This window comes from Podarcis bocagei, assembly GCF_964188305.1.
Source record: "Podarcis bocagei genome assembly, chromosome: 14".
Taxonomy (NCBI): Eukaryota; Metazoa; Chordata; class Lepidosauria; order Squamata; family Lacertidae; genus Podarcis; species Podarcis bocagei.
This window is the reverse complement of record NC_138139.1, coordinates 52,556,739-52,576,350: the sequence shown is the minus strand read 5'-3', so window position 1 is coordinate 52,576,350 and position 19,612 is coordinate 52,556,739. Positions and strand designations below refer to the sequence as shown.

Genomic DNA, 19,612 nt, shown 5'->3' with positions numbered 1-19,612 from the left:
GGAAAATTATTGGCAAATGATTTACAGATGGTACTTGATGTCAAATAAATTAGCGAAAATGTGTACCGGTAAGTCACAATCAGGTAAATGTTGTAAACGTAAAGCTACAGATGGAACTTTTTACCATATATGGTGGACCTTCAGAGTAGTTAAAGAATAATGGTAAATGATATATAATGAATTTAAAAAAATATTTCAGAAGAGCTTTCCAAAGAGGCTAGAGGCCTTTCTGTTAGGAATAATGAGGTCTGAGGTACCAAGTAAACAAATAAATTTATTTGTGTATGCCACTACAGCAGCGAGAATCCTATATCCACACAGATGGAGAGAGGAGATAGTACAGTGGTACCTTGGGTTACAGATGATTCAGGTTACAGACGCTTCAGGTTACAGATGCTTCAGGTTACAGACTCCGCTAACCCAGAAATAGTACCTCGGGTTAAGAACTTTGCTTCAGGATGAGAACAGAAATCGTGCGGCAGCAGCGGGAGGCCCCATTAGCTAAAGTGGTACCTCAGGTTAAGAACAGTTTCAGGTTAAGAACGTACCTCCAGAACGAATTAAGTCCTTAACCCGAGGTACCACTGTACCTACAAAGGAGGAGTGGCAGATGAAATTGATGGAATATGCAGAATTAGCAAACTTAACCAGAAAAATTAGAAAAGTTTTTAAGAGGAATGGAAGCCGATATGGAGTAAGCTCAGCAGTTATAGTTTATAATGAGAAGAATTATAGTTTATAATGAGAAGAATCTACAAGCCTGGTAGATGAAGGGAACGCAGTGGATGTAGCCTACCTTGATTTCAGCAACGCATTCGACAAGGTGCCCCATGATATTCTTGTAAAGAAGCTGGTAAAATGCGGTCTTGACTATGCTAACACTCAGTGGATTTGTAACTGGCTGACTGACCGAACCCAAAGGGTGCTCATCAATGGTTCCTCTTCATCCTGGAGAAGAGTGACTAGTGGGGTGCCACAGGGTTCTGTCTTGGGCCCGGTCTTATTCAACATCTTTATCAACGACTTGGATGATGGACTCAAGGGCATCCTGATCAAATTTGCAGATGACACCAAACTGGGAGGGGTGGCTAACACCCCAGAGGACAGGATCACACTTCAAAACAACCTTGACAGATTAGAGAACTGGGCCAAAACAAACAAGATGAACTTTAACAGGGAGAAATGTAAAGTATTGCACTTGGGCAAAAAAAAAATGAGAGGCACAAATACAAGATGGGGGACACCTGGCTTGAGAGCAGTACATGTGAAAAGGATCTAGGAGTCTTGGTTGACCACAAACTTGACATGAGCCAACAGTGTGACGCGGCAGCTAAAAAAGCCAATGCAATTCTGGGCTGCATCAATAGGAGTATAACAACTAGATCAAGGGAAGTAATAGTGCCACTTAGATTAATGGCACTTAGATTAAACCTTATTATTTTAAACGGCCTCTCCTCGGGTGACTGCCCTGGCCAATTTACTTATTGGTCAGGCTTAAGGCATTCTGTTATTGACTACATCCTTGTCTCCCAAGAACTCTTTGATGAATATATTGAATTTACTGTAGATATAAGAACCAAAAGTGACCATTTACCCCTAAATCTTAAAAGGACTGAATTTTGGGAACCCTCTAGATGTGGGCCTGCCCCACAAACTTCTGACCCTAATGCTTTACAACAAATAGGCAGATCCAGAATTAAATGGTCCCCTTATGTTAATAACAACTTTAGCACTTGGACACAATCAATGGAAGGTCATCTCCTCTGGGCTGATCTGACTTCCAACGACACCGAAGAGACCTCCCCAATTGACCATTATAACACATTAATCCGAAAACTCCAACCGTTATTGTCAAGACCCAGGAGATCTAACCAAAATGATTCCCCTACCAACAAAAAATGGTTTGATCACGAATGCACTCAGGCAAAACTTATACTCAGGGAATGCTTTAAGGTCTTCCAGCAAAATCCTAACCCTATCACTAAATTAGAGTTACAACTAAAAAAAAAGAACTACAAAGAGTTATTAAAAACCAAAAAAAGAACCACAGACTCTCTCATCTGGCAGGCCCTCATAAAAGCGTCAATAGAAAAAGACAATTCCAACTTCTGGAAAATTATCTCCAGTCAAACCAAAGCTCCTAATGAGGGCACAATAATCCCTGCAAATTCATGGGAAGAGTACTATAAAGTGCTGTTTAGGGAACATCGCCCTTCTGCGCCGCTTAACATCCCCTTAGATAATGATACACCATGGCCCCCAACATCTGAAACTAAAATCACCTCGCTAATTCTACAAATGAAATCTGGCAAAGCCCCAGGAAGTGATTTCATTGTTGCTGAACTTCTGAAAGCGCAAATAAACTGGTGGGCCCCGGTCCTTGCAAATCTATTTTCTTATATAGATAAGACAACTGAAATTCCTAAAGATTGGGGACTAGCTATAATTGTTCCTATATTCAAAAAGGGCAACCCCTCTGATCCATCTAATTATAGACCAATTAGTCTCCTGAATGTGATCTGTAAACTTTATACAAAACATCTATGCCTAAAATTATGTGAATGGCTAGATCATAATAACTTGCTAGAAATTGAACAAGCAGGGTTTACATCTGGACGTTCCACCATTGATCACTGCTTAGTGGTAGATTACTTTGTCTATAAGTATGTGAAACATTGGAAAAAGTCATTGTATGCGGCCTTTGTGGACCTAAAGGCAGCATTTGATTCTGTATCCAGGAGTAGGCTCTGGGCCAAATTGGCCAATATGGGTATTAACAGAAGGTTATTACTTCTGATGATTAAGCTTCATGAGAACAATACCCTCCAGATAAGACTTGCACAGGACGGAAGACTCGCTAGAGAAATCCCAGTCCAAAGAGGAGTTAGACAAGGATGCCTATTAGCCCCATTCCTATTTAACATCTATGTTAACTCCCTGGTCACATGCTGCCGTGAAATTGAAACCCACCCCCCTGTGTTCTCCAACGGCAGAAAAGTACCAGTTTTAATGTATGCGGATGACGCTGTTCTTCTCTCTCAAACCAAAGTGGGTCTGAAACGTGCCTTAGGAAAGTTTAGTGACCAATGTAACACTGAACTGTTAACAATTAACTTCGCCAAAACTAAAATTGTACATTTTAACCACTCCTTCAGGAAAGATAATTGGAGCGTAAAGGGAAACGCCATTGAACAGACTAAGACCTTCCAATACTTAGGCATTACTTTCTCTTATAATGCCAAATTGTCAACACACTTGACCACATCAGCTATATCAGCAGGAAGAAGTGCAAATGCTATCCCCTTAGATTATTCAGAAGGAAAGGAGCTGGCTTCCTCCCGATGGCCCTAACAGTCTTTCAGGCAAAATCTTTAGCTCAACTCCTATATGGTTCTCAAATTAGCCCAACTGCCAACCTTAAGACCCTTGAAACAGTACAATCTAAATTCTTAAGATCATTATTTGCTACCCCTAAGTGTACACCTAATGCAGTCTTAAGGCAAGAGGCAGGACTGCCCAGAGTGGAATTAAAAGTCTGGGAACAAGCAATATCCCTCTGGCTGAAAATCCATTACAATCCTAAGGGACTATTACCCTACTTCCTGGCTGCAGTTCCCTATCCTCCTTGGCTCATGCAAATAACTAACAAGATCAAACAAATTGGCCTAAACCCTGAAAATCTTTTTATTGGAACTTTGAACAAGGCAAAAGCAATTATCGCTAGGAGACTTTATGATATTGAATTACAACAAGAAGGCGCCCTACTCCCGGAGACGTATAGATGTTTAAAAGCTTCGCCTTATTTTGCAGCTGCCCCTTACTTAACTAACATCACTAACGAAGCCTATAGATGGGCTTTCTCTAGAGCCCGCTTTGAGACAATGCCCTCAGCAGTGCTGTATGACAAATTCACGTGGGTCCCAATGCATGCGCGTCTCTGCTCTTGTATGTCTAATAAGGTAGAATCTGTCACACACATTCTTCTATTTTGCGATTTTTATAGTGAAGAACGAGTTCAACTTATTTTACCGCTTCTATCAAAATTTATACCCCTTCAATATTATTTGGAATCCTCCCCCAAAATTCTTCGAAAATACCTCCTGGAAGATTCCTCAAGCTCAATATCATATGAGGTGGCTAAATTTTGCACTTTAGTAATTAGGAAGCGTAAATCTCTTCTGTTGAATGGCACACTGCGAAGTTCCCTTGTGTAACCTTTTTCCCCCCCCCTGAGGTTGTTGTTGACTTCTTGTTGTTTGATCTTGTGGTGTTTAGTATCACTGGCTTTGGCTGCAATAAAACTTGAACTTGAACTTGAATAGTGCCACTGTATTCTGCTCTGGTCAGACCTCACCTGGAGTACTGTGTCCAGTTCTGGGCACCACAGTTCAAGAAGGACACTGACAAACTGGAACGTGTCCAGAGGAGGGCAACCAAAATGGTCAAAGGCCTGGAAACGATGCCTTATGAGGAACGGCTAAGGGAGCTGGGCATGTTTAGCCTGGAGAAGAGGAGGTTAAGGGGTGATATGATAGCCATGTTCAAATATATAAAAGGATGTCATATAGAGGAGGGAGAAAGGTTGTTTTCTGCTGCTCCAGAGAAGCAGACACGGAGCAATGGATCCAAACTACAAGAAAGAAGATTCCACCTAAACATTAGGAAGAACTTCCTGACAGTAAGAGCTGTTTGACAGTGGAATTTGCTGCCAAGGAGTGTGGTGGAGTCTCCTACTTTGGAGGTCTTTAAGCAGAGGCTTGACAACCCTATGTCAGGAGTGCTCTGGTGGTGTTTCCTGCTTGGCAGGGGGTTGGACTCGATGGCCCTTGTGGTCTATTCCAACTCTATGATTCTATGAATTTGAACGTTTAAATAGTTAGAAAAAATAGAATATGCAGCAGGAATGGGAAACTTTAGGGAGCCATGGAAAGATAGACGGGAACTTGATGGAATAGAATTAAGGACTGATGTAATGTATCTATTTTTTCTTTCATTTTTCTTTTATTCTTCAGCTCTGTTTTTTGTACTTTTATAAATTCAATAATAATGATGATGATGATGGTGTGTATTTAGCCACTGGCAGGTGGTAACATTTTGACTTGGTGGGGCTGCAATTTTTAAGCCCCATCACGAGGCGGCTTGTAACGTGCCATGACACATGTACAGAGTGAAAAGATCAGGCTTTGAGGCAAACAGAACTGCATGACAGAACTGCAAACAGAACTTGGGTTTCCCCCCCTCATCCCTATTCTTCTCGTTGGGAGAGATGTGCCCTTCAGCAGGCCATGGCTGCACCCGAGGAGAGATCATTGCTTCACATTTTCAGCACCAAGCCGCGCACTTCAGGGGTGAGGGGTGAGAGACTCCGTGTTGCCCAGCAGGTAATGGCTTTTCCCACCTGCGCTGCCCCACCTCCAGCCAGAGGAATCTTCAGAAGAGAGCTGCTGCCATGGGCATTATGCATATGTGCATTTTAATGAGCTGAACAGAGCGATTATGAGTCATGGGGTTGTGGGGAGTGTGCATGAATTCAACACTGCTCAATTCATATATTTTTTGCAGCTGTTTTGTTAATGTTGCTAATATTTTATAATTATGAACATTGCACCGATTTGTTAATCACATAACATGACTTTTGCTTTAATTGTGACATCTAGCTTATTTTCCAGTTGGTGCTTTGTTAACGGTGTTTTAGAGATTGCTTTGTAATTGCTTCGCTGACAATTTTTTAATCAGTCTACATAATTTATACTGTATTACACTGCTGGATGAACAGCTCAGTCGGTAGAGACTCTTCACCTCAGGGTCCTATGTTCGACAACGTTGGGCAAAAGATTCCTGCACTGCAGGGGGTTGGACTAGATGACCGGGGGGGGGGTCCCCTCCCAACTTTATAGTTCTATGATATATGTATTTGTGATGTGCTATCATGCTGTTGTTGCTTATTGCTTGTAAGCTGAGAGAATGAATCTTTATTTGTGTCAGCCATCTGCCATAGCAATAAAACAACAATACGATATAAAAAGAATAGGAAAAAAAAAACAATTATAGAAAATACATTTTAGGGTTCTGAATCAATAGTCAAATAGTGGATCTTATTCTGATTGCCCCAGCTAAAAACCCTGCAACTTTGTAAGCTGCTTTGGGATTCATTGGGATGAAAAGCGGCATAAAAATATAATTAAGGCATTTTCCCCCAGCCAGAACTCCTTTCCGGCACCTCTCAGGTGGGCGCCACTGCCATTCTCAGAGAACAAGGGAGACGTTCATGGTGAGTTCCGGCACCTCTTTTTCTAGAACAGCCCCGAATAAATGAATCCAATAAATAAAGTATGCTGAGCTGTTCTCGGACGTGCGACACGTGCGCCGGCCAGGAAGCTGGGCAGCTGCTGCTTCTTTCTCCGTCCGCAGGGAGTCCTGCGCGCCGCAGTAGACCGAGCCCCCCGCTCCCGTTTTCAGAACCCACCGGACGCGCGTCTGACTCGCTGCACGTCTGAACGCAGGCTCGGGAAAAGGCGCGGCGGGGCTCAGCTCCAGCAGCAACCAGCTCTGTCCCCCAGCGCTCTCCTCTTCGCCTCGTCCCGGGCAGCAGCAGCAGCAGCCAGCGAGCCTCTCGCCCGCCCGGGCGCCGCCTCCCCGGCCGAGGGGGAGCGAAGGCGGGCGGGAGGAAGGGGAGGGCGCCAGGAAGGGTCCCGAGGACGCCGCCGCCGCCGCCTCCTCACATGACTGCCGAGAGAGAGAGAAGGAGGCGAGCCATGGACGAGGAGCCGCCCGCCGCGGGAACAGGGGCAGCCGGAGGGGCCTCAGGTGCGGGTTGCGCTGAGGGGAGCCCAGGGCCGCGCGAGGGGCAAGCGCGGGCCGTTAGCTCTTTCCTGTTTTTCTGCACCGCTGAGGTATTATTCCGGCGGCGGCGGCGGCGGGGAGCCACAGCTGCACCTCTTGTCGGGGAAGGGGCTGAGGCACCTGGAGGACCTCGTGAGGCGTCCGCCCCGGCACCTACTTCGCCGACAAGCCCCCACCCCTGGGCGCCCTCGTCTCCTTGAGGGTGGTTTGCGGGAAGGCGGCATTTCCACGCCGCGCTTTCGCCGCTCTCCTCGAAAGTACAGCGGCAGTCTTTGCGTTACGGTGTACAGTATAGCCTTGCAGTTGGCGGAGTCGGGAGAAGAGGGCAAAGGAAGCCAGTGGCGTAGCGTGGGGGGTGCAGGGGGGCCGGCCGCACCGGGCGCAACATCTGGGGGTTAGGGTTAGGGGGCGCAAATCCATAGGTTAGGGGGCGCAAATCCACGGGTTAGGGGGCGCAAATTACTTGCCTTGCCCCGGGTGCTGACAACCCACGCTACGCCACTGAAGGAAGCCGTTCTTCCTCCGCGCAGCGCCTTGTTAATCTGCGGAACTCACTCCCCCAGGGACAGCGGCGGCCACCCAACTTGGGTGCCTTTCAAAGGGGAGTAGACGAATTCCTCGGAGGAGGAAGAGGAGAGGGCGATGGATGGCTACTGGCAGGATGGCTTTGCTCCGCCTGGACAGTTGGAGGCAGCGATGCTACTGAAATGACCAGTTGCTGGAAACTACAGGAAGGGGAAGACGGCATACATTATGATTATGATTATTATTTATTGAATTTATACATGCTCTTGGGGGCAATGAAGTGCAGAAAAGCACTGCTAGTAAGAATTATGTAAGAAACAGTGGCAATTCATAAACGGTTCTTGATGGCCTTGGGAAGACAAGGAACACCCATGCTAATTTTTTTTTTTGTCTTGGTTCAGCCCCTTTATGTATTGTCATGCGGCAGTTTCACATTTTAGTACTCCTAAAGCTACTGTGGGAAATAGTCGTTCATGAATAGTTTATTTGAAACAGTTGTGGTTATTAATCTACATAGAAGTATTTATATATGTCACTTTGTTTCTAGGTGGTTATCCTCTCTGCAATATTATTTCTTTAACTTCCTAGAGCAATCCTTTCTTTCTAGGGTTACTCAGGCCCACTGAGTTCAAAGGGGTTTACTACTATGCAAGTGTACATTAGTTTGCTGCAGCAAAAGAAGTCGTGTGTTAACCTTAAAGGCTAGCAAATTAGCCTTAGTTCGGTAATACTGTACATTCTTCTGCAGGTACCACAAGATACTTTGTAGTATTTCTATACTATGGCATGGGAAATGTTGTTTAGTCGATTAGTCGTGTCCGACTCTTTGTGACCCCATGGACCAGAGCACGCCAGGCACTCCTGTCTTCCACTGCCTCCCGCAGTTTGTTCAAACTCATGTTTCTAGCTTCGAGAACACTGCCCAACCATCTCGTCCTCTGTCGTCCCCTTCTCTCTGTGCCCTCCGTCTTTCCCAACATCAGGGTCTTTTCCAGGGAGTCTTCTCTTCTCATGAGGTGGCCAAAGTATTGGAGCCTCAGCTTCACGATCTGTCCTTCCAGTGAGCACTCAGGGCTAATTTCCTTAAGAATGGATGCATTTGATCTTCTTGCATTTATTAATTTTATTTATTTATTATTCTCTTTGAATTAGTAGTATTTCTATAGCTACTGTGGGAATCGGTCTTTTAGCAATAGATCCTCTGAAATAGTTCTTCTGCTTAATGTGGAAGTAGACTCTGATGCTGCTTCTTTTGAAATAGTATTTCTAGCAAATGTGGAAGTCTTTGTAATCTGCTTCATTCATGGAAAAGGCCTGGTAAAACCCAAGCAGGTTTTGAGATAAACATTTAACAGTACAGTTTTTATAGGCCGCCTGACAATGCTTAATGTTCACTTGTGTGAATAATGCCTAGGTATGTTAAGCTAATTGCCGTATCTGCTGCTGCACATATTATTCTGTTAGCACTAAAGTGAGGAAATGTGCCTTAGGAGCCTACTTAGCAATATGCTTTTGCAGCTACATAGGTCAGATAACTGAGATCTTTATATGCTGAGGAAAATGGATGTCATTGATGGAGGAGGAAGGTGTGTAGCTTGTTAGCAGAGTATTTGCTTTGCATGCAGAAAGTCCCAGGTTCAGTTCCTGGCATCTCCAGATAGGGGTAGGAAATTTCGCTGTTTGAAATGCCGGAAAGCCTCTGCCAGTCAATATAGATGGGGCTTTTCTCCCCAGCTGGAACTTGCCAGAACTAAGTGGGCGCCATTGCCATTATAAGAGAACAAGGGAGGCATTCGTGGTGAGTTCAGGCACCTCTTTTTCCAGAAGAATGGGACTGAATATAGACAATATTCAGTTAGATGGACCAGTGTGGTCCTATGTTTGTTCCCTAAAATTGTTTGGTCAAAGGCTGGAAATCATAGAATTGTAGAGTTGGGTCATCTAGTCCAAGCCCCTGCAATGCAGGAATCTCAGCTAAAGCATCCCTGACAGATGTCCATCCAACCTCTGCTTACAAACCTCCAAGGAAGAAGAGTCCACAACTTCCTAAGAGGGTCTGTTCCACTGTCAAACAGCTCTTACTGTCAGAAAGTTTCTGCTGATGTTTAGTCGGAATCTCCTTTCTTGTAACTTGAAGCCACGGGTTCAAGTCATACCCTCCAGAGTAGGAGAAAAGAAGCTTGTTCCCTCTTCCATGTGGCAGCCCTTGAGATATTTGAAGATGGCTATCGTATCTCTTCTCAGTCACCTCTTTTCCAGGCTAAACATACCCAGCTCCCTCAACCGTTCCTCATAAGGCTTGGTTTCCAGACCCTTGATCATCTTGGTTGCTCTCCTCTGCACACCTTGTCCACATCCCAGAAGTTGTGGTACCCAGAATTGGATACAGTATTCCAGGTGTCACCTGACCAAGGCAGAATATAGTGGTACTATTACTTCCCTTGATCTGGACACTATACTTTGGTTGATGCAGCCTAGAATAGCATTACCAAATACATTTGAGGAAAATATATGAAAGTTCCGGGAGGATGGAGCAGCTTGCACTCAAAGTGCGCTCAACAGCATGCAAGCCCAAGTGACTCAACATGATTTTCAGACGCGTTTTACTGATTGCTCTGCCCGCCTTTTGTGTGAAATTAGAAGAGAGAAGGAATTCTTGATTTGAATTGTTTCGAAATGCTTATTTCTTGTAAAACGGATTCATCCTTCTACCTGTTTAGTAGCCTTTAATGTCCATACACGCAGCACCAAAAGATAATATTCTGCTCATGTATGCTGAAATCCATATCTTTTCTTGATAAGTTACCTCCTGACTCTCTATGAATCAGCTTCCAGTGTCTTGCATCATGCAGGCACAATCCTTTGCTGACAGAGCAATCCAAGCATACTTGCTTACACAAAAGGAAGTCATAATGAGTCCAGCGGGTTTTACTTCTTAGTAAGTGTGTAATACCATTTCTTAAAGGAAGGATTTGCATCCTTTTCATTCATTATTATGTTGAAGTTAGTAAAGTTACGGTGTCGTTCCACCCTTCTTCCAAGGATTTCTGAGCCGCATCCATGGTTCTGCTCATCCTCTTATTCTCACAGCAACCCTGTGGGAGGAGGTTAGCATGTGACTGCGTGAGCTTCACTTCAGCAGGGATTTGAACCCAAGTCTTCCAAGTCCTAATCCGGCACTCTATGCACTATGCCACACTGACTATAATTTCTTAAACTGTTTTCACAATCTGTATGCCGAATCCTTGGCAGCAGTTCTCTCTGTTCAAACTTACGATGCAAATTTGTAAGTGGAAAATAGAAGTGAAGGAGAGTTGCTTAAGGCCACCCAGTTAATTTATGGCTGTCATGAGATTGGACCAAGGTCTTCCTAGTCTTGATTTCTACATTGGCTATTAAAAATGGCTTGGCTTGGCCAAACAGAATATTCCGAATAATCCAGCTGTTTCATATTGAAGGTTGTTTTTGGCAGAGGGAGTGTGTGATTTTCCTGGCGTGAGGGGAAGCGAAGAATTGCAGAAGTGAGACAGTATGTGTCACTTAGTGAAACTCCATGTAAACTTGTAGGCGGTAGTTTTGCCTTCTGGTGAATTCTAGCAATGCTGATGTGGTTGGGGGTTTCCGGGGGCGGGGGACCACCCCTACCACACACAAAACCTCCTAACCCCTTCATAGGAGGAAGTTATTGATGGACAGTTGTACATCTTCCTACGGGATTGTTTACTTCTGGTTGTAAGTTGCTTTGAGAGCTTTTTTTAAAAAGGAAGCAGGATTTTAAAAATGATAATCTGGCAAATACTTAATTGAGAGTAAACTGTGCTGATTTCTTTGGAACTCACCACCATGTAATCCTGATTATAGCCTCTGTCAATAGATAGAAAGTCACGAGCTGGAAATCTATCTTAGAATAAGATAGGGAAGAAGAAGGAAAGGAAAGGCTGATGAATGATTCTTCATTATTATGTTCAGATGCTTGGCTCCAAATTGGCAGGGAAACATCTGGTTTTGCTAAGGGGAAATCTAGACTCCCTGCATTATTTGGACCCAGAGTCCCCACCCCCCCAGGTCACGGCTTGAGATAGTAAGGATGAAACCTTCTTCCTGGTGGACTAGTCACATTGCTTCCTGAGGAATTCCCCCGCTTCCCATGCTCTTTGGGATTGTTGATTTGCTGAGGTTGCTATTATGATGCCCATTTTCTATTTTACGGTACCCTTGAATATTAGCGTCTTGGAAAGAGTTTGGCAAATGCAGCAGCAGTCGTTTAGACAAACAGTTTTGTCCGGACCCCGAACCCTAAGATAATTATGTGTTATGTAGACTTTTATGCTTGCGTAAGTTCTGTCAGGCTCTGTGCCAGGTAGCTGGAAAACAGAGTGACGCTTCTCAAAAGCATCATGACCCAAACTAGCTTTTCCTTATAACTGAAATTAGTTTTTCCTTTTAATATTGTGTATAAAACTGATGCAGCCTAGCAGTGTACTGTTGTGGGGCGGCCATGCGACAGGGATGAAGTATCTCAGCATGATGATCAACAGCTAAATTTGTTGATCCTCCTGTTTGTTGTGCCTTGGTGGGTAGCTCTGAAAGACAGGGCCTTCTCCGTTGTGACACCATTGCATTAGAATTCCCTCGGTGGTGGGTGTACTTGGCTCCATCTCATTACCATTTTTGAGCAGTTTTGAGGGGCAGTTTTGAGAGGTCTTGGTTGACTCAGGCTTGTGATGATGGTGTGCTTTTATTTGGTCCTTGTTTATATAAACATTCATTCTGTTAAATTGTTGAGCTAACTCATAAATGGGGGGAATCTTACCTTTTCAGTAACTTGCTATAGATTTTAATTGTATTATTGTAAAACATTTCAAACATTTAATGTGTATGGCAGTGGATTATTGTTTCAGGTTTTTTTTTTTTTTTTAGTGGCTCATTTATTACTGTACTACTATATGACTCCCAGGCTTCCACCTGCGCTATGCCAGGAAGATTTTGGGCATCACATGGCAGGACAGAATCTCAAACAAAGATGTTGTTTCCCAAACCCATAATCCAAGCATGTTCACACTCCTGTCTCAGTGACGTCTATTCTGGCTTGGTCATGTTCACAGAATGGAAGGTGGCAGCTCTATGGGAAGCTGGTTTCTGGTATTAGGCCTGTCGGCAGACCAACTCTGTGTTGCAAAGATCATGACATGAAGGCTGGCAACATTAACCTTGCCGTGTGGGAATCCCTTGCAGATGACCTCTGTGCCCGGAGACAGTCGGTCAGGTTGTGTATCCACAGCAGTGACTGGAGGAGAAATGACCCCTGGGAGGAGCACAGGAAGAAGAAATACCATAGTACCCCTGCTTCAACACAATTGGACACCTTCCTCTGCCCCAGCTGCAACAAAACATGTCTCTCCCTTATCAGTCTCTACAGCCACAGCAGGTGCTGCAACTCTTCAGCTGTTTGACTTCATCCCTGAAGGTTCACTCCTCCATTGTCTCCTGAGACAGACAGATGCCAACCAACTTTATGACTCTGGCGAAGCACTTGAGAGCAGGATAAATATACCGTATTTTTCGCCCTATAGGACGCACCGGCCCATAGGACGCACCTAATTTTTTTTTTGGGGGGGGGAATAAAGAAAAAAAATTATGCCCCCCCAGCCGCGGGGGAAGCCCGAGCTTTTAAAAACGCACCTACCGTAGTTTTTAGAGGAGAAAAGGATATCTTCCCGAAGCGCGGGGCGTTCTGCTTCAGCGCACCCCGCGCTCTGGGCAGCAGGCTGCTATCCGCAGCCTAGGGAGCCCTGTGGGAACTCCCGCGGGCTCCCCAGGCTTGCTGATAGCTTCCTGAAGCACCGACCCCTCTCGCTCTCCAAGCTTCAGCGAAAGCCTGCATTCGCCCCATAGGACGCACACAGATTTCCCCTTCATTTTTGGAGGCGGAAAAGTGTGTCCTATAGGGCGAAAAATACGGTAAATGGGTTCTCCTTAGGATTCTTTTAAATTTTTGTGTTAGCTGCCTTGGAATTAATCAGCAAAAGTCATACACTCCTCCCAAGCTTTGCATGATGGTATAGAGGTAGAAGAGTGGGGAGAGGAAAACAGCCTGGGTCAGCATTGGTCTAAAACCTATTTGGGATTTAGGAGCTTAAGAAGAAGTTTGGGGTGGAGGCAAAAAGGCTTGCGAGCTAGGATGTATCACAGTGACAGCTTGGAGGAAAAAGAAGCCGTTGACTAGGAAACCATGTAGACGAGGTAGTTGTCTATGCACAATGTCCTTGCACTGATATAATAGTCATTTTGGATAAATGGGATGCTGAAGAGGTTTGGTTTGGGGGAAGAAAATGCTTGCTCAACTTTCTTGCTCGTTTTCACGCTGGGATGGCTCACACAAACGGATCCTAGTGTTCCCAGATTGAAATATCAATTTATGTTGCACCATGTATTATTGCAGGCATAGGCAAATCTGGCCCGCCAGATGTTTTGGGACTACATCACCCCTAGCTAACAGGACCAGTGGTCAGGGATGATGGGAATTGTAGTCCCAAAACATATGCAGGGCCGAGTTTGCCTATGCCTGTATTATTGCATCAAAGGAGCTGTGTTGGCAGCAGCAGGGATAGTAGGAGTTGGTGCTATTCACGTCTTGTGTTGATTTTGAAGTCTGTACCAGCAGTAGCGCTATAGGCCAATTTTATCTGATAGGCAGCAGATGACAGTTCTTAACCTAGTTTTCTTCAATCTTTGGATAAGCTTCAAGGTAAGGTGGTGTTTGGATTTGGAGGGAGGGCTCAGGATTGTGAAGATTTCTTGAAACCTGACCTCCTCTTGAGTATGGCATTGGTGTTTCTCCTCTCAAAGTTGTGCAATACAAAGATAGACAGCAGGAAACATAGGGCTGTTTGGGGTGTGATGTTTTTATTTGCCTATTTTTCTTTTATTGTCTACTACCGTGACACTGTTTGAATGAGCTGGCGGTTTGGAAATACTCTTATAAATAAATAACTAGGAAGGCATGTGCGCAGAAACAAGTATAAAACTGTCAGAAAAGTCAGACATAGGCCTGACCTTTGAAGCTTCCAGAGTAGCTCTCAGAAGATATATGTGCTTGTATATTTAGAAGATAAGTCTAAAGCGTAGTGTTGGAACAAGAACGTGCTCTGACTAGGATTATCTTGATTTCACTCGCTTCCTGTCTTGGCTTCCGTCATCGAGAATTCCATCTATAGCTCCACAAGAACCATTCACAGCCCTATTTATTTATAATTGTTTGAAATGGAAAATGCAAGCCACGGTTTCACCAGTGTGTATATATTTGCATTACAGTTAATTGCACTGTGTGATTATTGTGTGACACCTATTGTGCGACAATTCCTTTGGCCATAGGAGGTGCTGAGTAGCGTTGTGTTTTAACATCATGGCAGTGTGGTCCAAGGTCTCCAGAAATGAAAGGGGCCTGCCATTGAGCCAATCAAAGTATATGCAGCCTGTGATGTGCTCACATGGAGATAGGGCTTTTCAGAAGGAAGCAGTTGTATGTCATCCAATTCATTGAGGTTTTTGCAACTTAAATAAATATCTCTGCCTGGTTTTGGAAACAACAGTTCATACCAATGGTCTGAGAGCACTGTCCATCCTGGTCTTCTTGGCTGGTGATCCTGGTTCTGTTCGCCACTGATCTTTGCCAGCCGGATGATAGATGTGCTTCTGAAGAGCTTCAGAGGACATTGTCCTCCAGACTTGCCATTCATTCCCTGGCAGTGGACTTCTCTGGATGTTATTCCACAACACGTCAATTGAGTCCCTTGAGGGGCTGCTTTGTGAGTTTTGTACTTGGCAAAGGGATTAGTCTTGGCATCAAAGCCTGAACTTCATACTCAGTGACTTTGTATTAGGAACTGTACTGCTGGATATAGTAAATATTTGATGTAATAATGAAGAGGCAACTTGTTTATTTATTTCTGTTTTCGTCCCGCCCCCGGTTGTGGCCTATGTAAACTTGGCCTTGATATTATAAAGCATTTTGGAGACTCCCTAAGTACAGATAACAGTTCTGGACATGAGCATTCAAAAGGAAAGACTGCTTAGAGTCATATGATCAGCTTGGCAGCTTGTATTATGCTTCATTATCTCAGCATTTTCTGTATTCTAGAGCCAGCAGGACAGATTTAAAGCACACTCACTCTCTTTCTTTTGCAGGCATATCTAATCTTTAACAACCATTCTGTTGTTTATTAGCTATCTAATGCTGATGAGGCTCATAGTGCAGTGGAAGAAAGCTGCCCAAGTAGTAGATAAAACTACATTATTTATTTGAACGGCTTCCAGTTGGATCCACTTCTTATCTAGCTTTGGACATACAAGGATGGATGTGTATTTAGGTGATATGCCTGTGCCAGAAAAATACTGAAAGGTGAAAATATGGTATCAGATTTTTTTTGGTGTGTTTTTTTGGTAAATGGCAGCAAGTATTAAAAGAACTTCATAGCAGAAATGCACTGGTGTGGGCTTCCTTCGCCTGACTGTTGAGCTGGTGATTTCCCTGCCTTTTAGCTAGGGATGCAATGTTGAGTTGACATGAAAACCCGTACTTGGTGGTGGTGCTGACCTTTAAAGCCCTAAACGGCCCAGTATATCTGAAGGAGCGTCTCCCATCGTTCAGCCCGGACACTGAGGTCCAGCTCCGAGGGCCTTCTGGCGGTTCTCTCCCTGTGAGAAGTAAGGTTACAGTGAACCAGGCAAAGGGCCTTCTCGGTAGTGGCCCCCTCCCTGTGGAACGCCCTCCCATCAGATGTCAAGGGAAAAAACAACTACTGTACCTGACTTTTAGAAGACATCTGAAGGCAGCCCTCAGGGAAGTTTTTAATGTTTGATGTTTTATCATGTTTTTAATATTCTGTTGGGGAAACCCAGCCAGATAGATGGGGTAGAAATAATAATAATAATAATAATAATAAGAAGAAGAAGAAGAAGAAGAAGAAGAAGATTATTCAAAAGCACTTCCTATTTTCTTCATTGGTTATAGGGTTGCAACCTAAATCAGTTAGATAAATGGATTAAAAACATATCTTTCGAATCAGAAGCTGCTTCCAGTTAATAGGCTAGTAGAACATACCTTAACAAATGCTTAGAAAAATTGCAGGTGTGAAGTCCCATCTTAAGAGCTCTTCTGTGAGTGAGAGAGAGAATGGGAATGCTGTTTCTTAGGGCATAGTTATTGTAAAAAGAGCTGTGCTTCATCTAAAAGCAAAGGTTGGCTTTTTTTCTTCCTCACAGCTTTTGTTTCTCTTGTGAGCAAATTCGTGCAGTTCTTTGGGTTGCAATCCTGCGTGCACCTCTGTGGGAGCAAGCCCCATCGAACGTGGTAGAACTTGGGTCTGACTACACATTGAATTGTGCCATTGATTAATTCACAGACCAAAAAATAAATAAAAATCAGTCCAATTATTTGATTAACATTTGTGTAATTGGTGACAAATCCGCTTCAACAAATTAATGGATATGTGCATTATCAACACCTGATAATACTTTGACAAAAGTAGAGGGGACGCAACATTTCTATGAACAAAAGCATCTGTTGCTCAGAAGAAAGGATGTGTCAGTTCCTCTTGTGACAATATGCCAGAGCAGTCATATTTGGCGAGGGTGGTGGGGATGCCCATCAATCTTGGCTTTGTCGAGCCATAGCCCAGGCGTTAAGGCATTTGCTTTGTGTGCAGAAGGTCCCAAGTCCAACCCCCTGGCATCTCTAGGTGGTCTGGGAATGCCCCTGTCTGAAACCCTGGACAGCTGCTGCCAGTCGGTGCAGAGACAGTTAGATGGGCTGGTGGTTTGCCTCTGTATATGGCAGCTTCCTGGGGTAGAATCATAGAATCATAGAATCATAGAGTTGGAAGAGACCACAAGGGCCATCGAGTCCAACCCCCTGCCAAGCAGGAAACACCATCAGAGCACTCCTGACATAGGGTTGTCAAGCCTCTGCTTAAAGACCTCCAAAGTAGGAGACTCCACCACACTCCTTGGCAGCAAATTCCACTGTCAAACAGCTCTTACTGTCAGGAAGTTCTTCCTAATGTTTAGGTGGAATCTTCTTTCTTGTAGTTTGGATCCATTGCTCCGTGTCCGCTTCTCTGGAGCAGCAGAAAACAACCTTTCTCCCTCCTCTATGTGACATCCTTTTATATATTTGAGCATGGCTATCATATCACCCCTTAACCTCCTCTTCTCCAGGCTAAACATGCCCAGCTCCCTTAGCCGTTCCTCATAAGGCATCGTTTCCAGGCCTTTGACCATTTTGGTTGCCCTCCTCTGGACACGTTCCAGTTTGTCAGTGTCCTTCTTGAACTGTGGTGCCCAGAACTGGACACAATACTCCAGGTGAGGTCTGACCAGAGCAGAATACAGTGGCACTATTACTTCCCTTGATCTAGATGCTATACTCCTATTGATGCAGCCCAGAATTGCATTGGCTTTTTTAGCTGCCGCGTCACACTGTTGGCTCATGTCAAGTTTGTGGTCAACCAAGACTCCTAGATCCTTTTCACATGTACTGCTCTCAAGCCAGGTGCTGTATGTAATAGATGTTATTGATAGATTGAAGTTCCCATCCTATCCCATTGATAGATTGATGTTCCCATACAGGGTGCTGTATGTAATAGATGTTATTGATAGATTGAAGTACACTCGCCTTCTTTGCATGCAATGCCGTATTCAGCTTCAAGGCAGGGTGGATAAAAATGAATGATTTTTTTTAAAAAAACAGAATTTTTTTATTTAAATAGGATTTCAAAAAATTTAAATCAGATTTTTTTCAATTTAAATTTGATTTTTAAAATCAAATGCTTTTGGAGGAAAAATCTTTCCAAAGATAGTTTTCTATTTAAGTTACATTATAGTCCAGAGGCTATTTCATCAGGAAACAAGGATTTGTTTTAAGTTTTTCATGTGTGCTAAAACCCTTAAGGTTTTTTCTTTTTTGTTTGAAAAAGTTGTTCAACCACGTCAGTTAACAAACATGGATACATATCCTATAAGGTTATTGTTTCAGTTAAATGAATTGTTTAAATTGTTACTAAGGAAATGATTTTTCTCCTTCCAATAAAGTGCAGCAGAAAAGTTGTCCGAATATAAACAGTTACCTTATTAAACCTAACAATGATTCTGAAAATTTATTATTCCAAAAATGAAAACTTCATCTGGTTGTAAATATTAAGATTTTACCAGCAAGAATGAGTCTTTTTGTAAAAAAAAGGATTTAAATCAAGTCTTACTGACTAGTGATTTAAATTGATTTGATTAAGATCAAATCCACCCTGATTCAAGGTGCAAGAGTGTTAATAGATCAAGGCGTCCAGTACCTGTTCATGTGAGAACTGCTCATACCTGAGTGGCTTATGTATCACCAGTGGATGAATCTGATGGGATGCCTTGGAAGATGGCCTGAGGGTCAGGAGCAGAGACGCAGATTGGGCGTGATGAGGAAAAGCATTTGGGTGGAGCAGAAAAGCTCAGGGTTGTGGAAGAAGACAAAACCACAAGTATCTAAGTAAGCTTGTATTTCTTAGGCATGTTTGAAGCTGAAGGGGAATTAAGGTTTTAACGTTTGGGAGGCACGAAGAGTTGTTGCTTGGGATTTTTCTAAAGGAAAGGCACATTGCAAGTGCATCTCTGGTCCGTGGATCCAGCAGGTGTTAACATTTAATCAAGCCAGGCTAGCTTCCACCCGCCTGGGTGATGGGCCATTAAGATAACAAAGGAAAGGGAGCACTGTGTCAGATGACAAATGGGGGGAGCCCTCCCTCGACTTGCAGACAGTGAGAAGGACAAAAGCCAGAATTCAGAGTAGGGCTTTGGGGCTGTGGTGTCAACTAGAGGCAAAACACCAAGCTGGGGAGAGAGTCAGAGAGTAATGTTTGATTTCTGTTTGAATCTGAGACTGTTTCGATGAGAGAAGCAAGACCCCTTGGGGGTGTTAATGCTGTGAACCTCTCCATCATAGGCTCATGTTGTGTATACAGTGGTACCTCTGGATGCAAAAGGGATCCATTCCGGAGCCCCGTTTGCATCCTGAGCAGAAATCAACCCGCGTCTGCGTGTCTGCGCGGGTCATGATTCGCTGCTTCTGCATGCACGTGACCTCATTTTGAGAGTCTGCGCATGCGCGAGCAGCGAAACCCGAAGTAACCCATTCCGTTAATTCCGGGTCGCTGCGGAACGCAACCTGAAAATGCTCAACCTGAAGCTACTTTAACCCGAG

General features: G+C 44.0%; 1 protein-coding gene across 1 annotated transcript in view; it reads left to right on the top strand.

Moving 5' to 3' along the window:
* Positions 1–6,653: 6,653 nt before the first annotated feature.
* Positions 6,654–19,612, top strand: part of SNX8 (sorting nexin 8) — a 35,559-nt gene continuing 22,600 nt past the window's right edge. Inside the window, exon 1 of the mRNA XM_081169620.1 lies at positions 6,654–6,807. Coding sequence (XP_081025746.1) covers positions 6,723–6,807 — 85 coding nt within the window. The 5' untranslated portion in view covers positions 6,654–6,722. The remainder of the gene's footprint in view (positions 6,808–19,612) is intronic.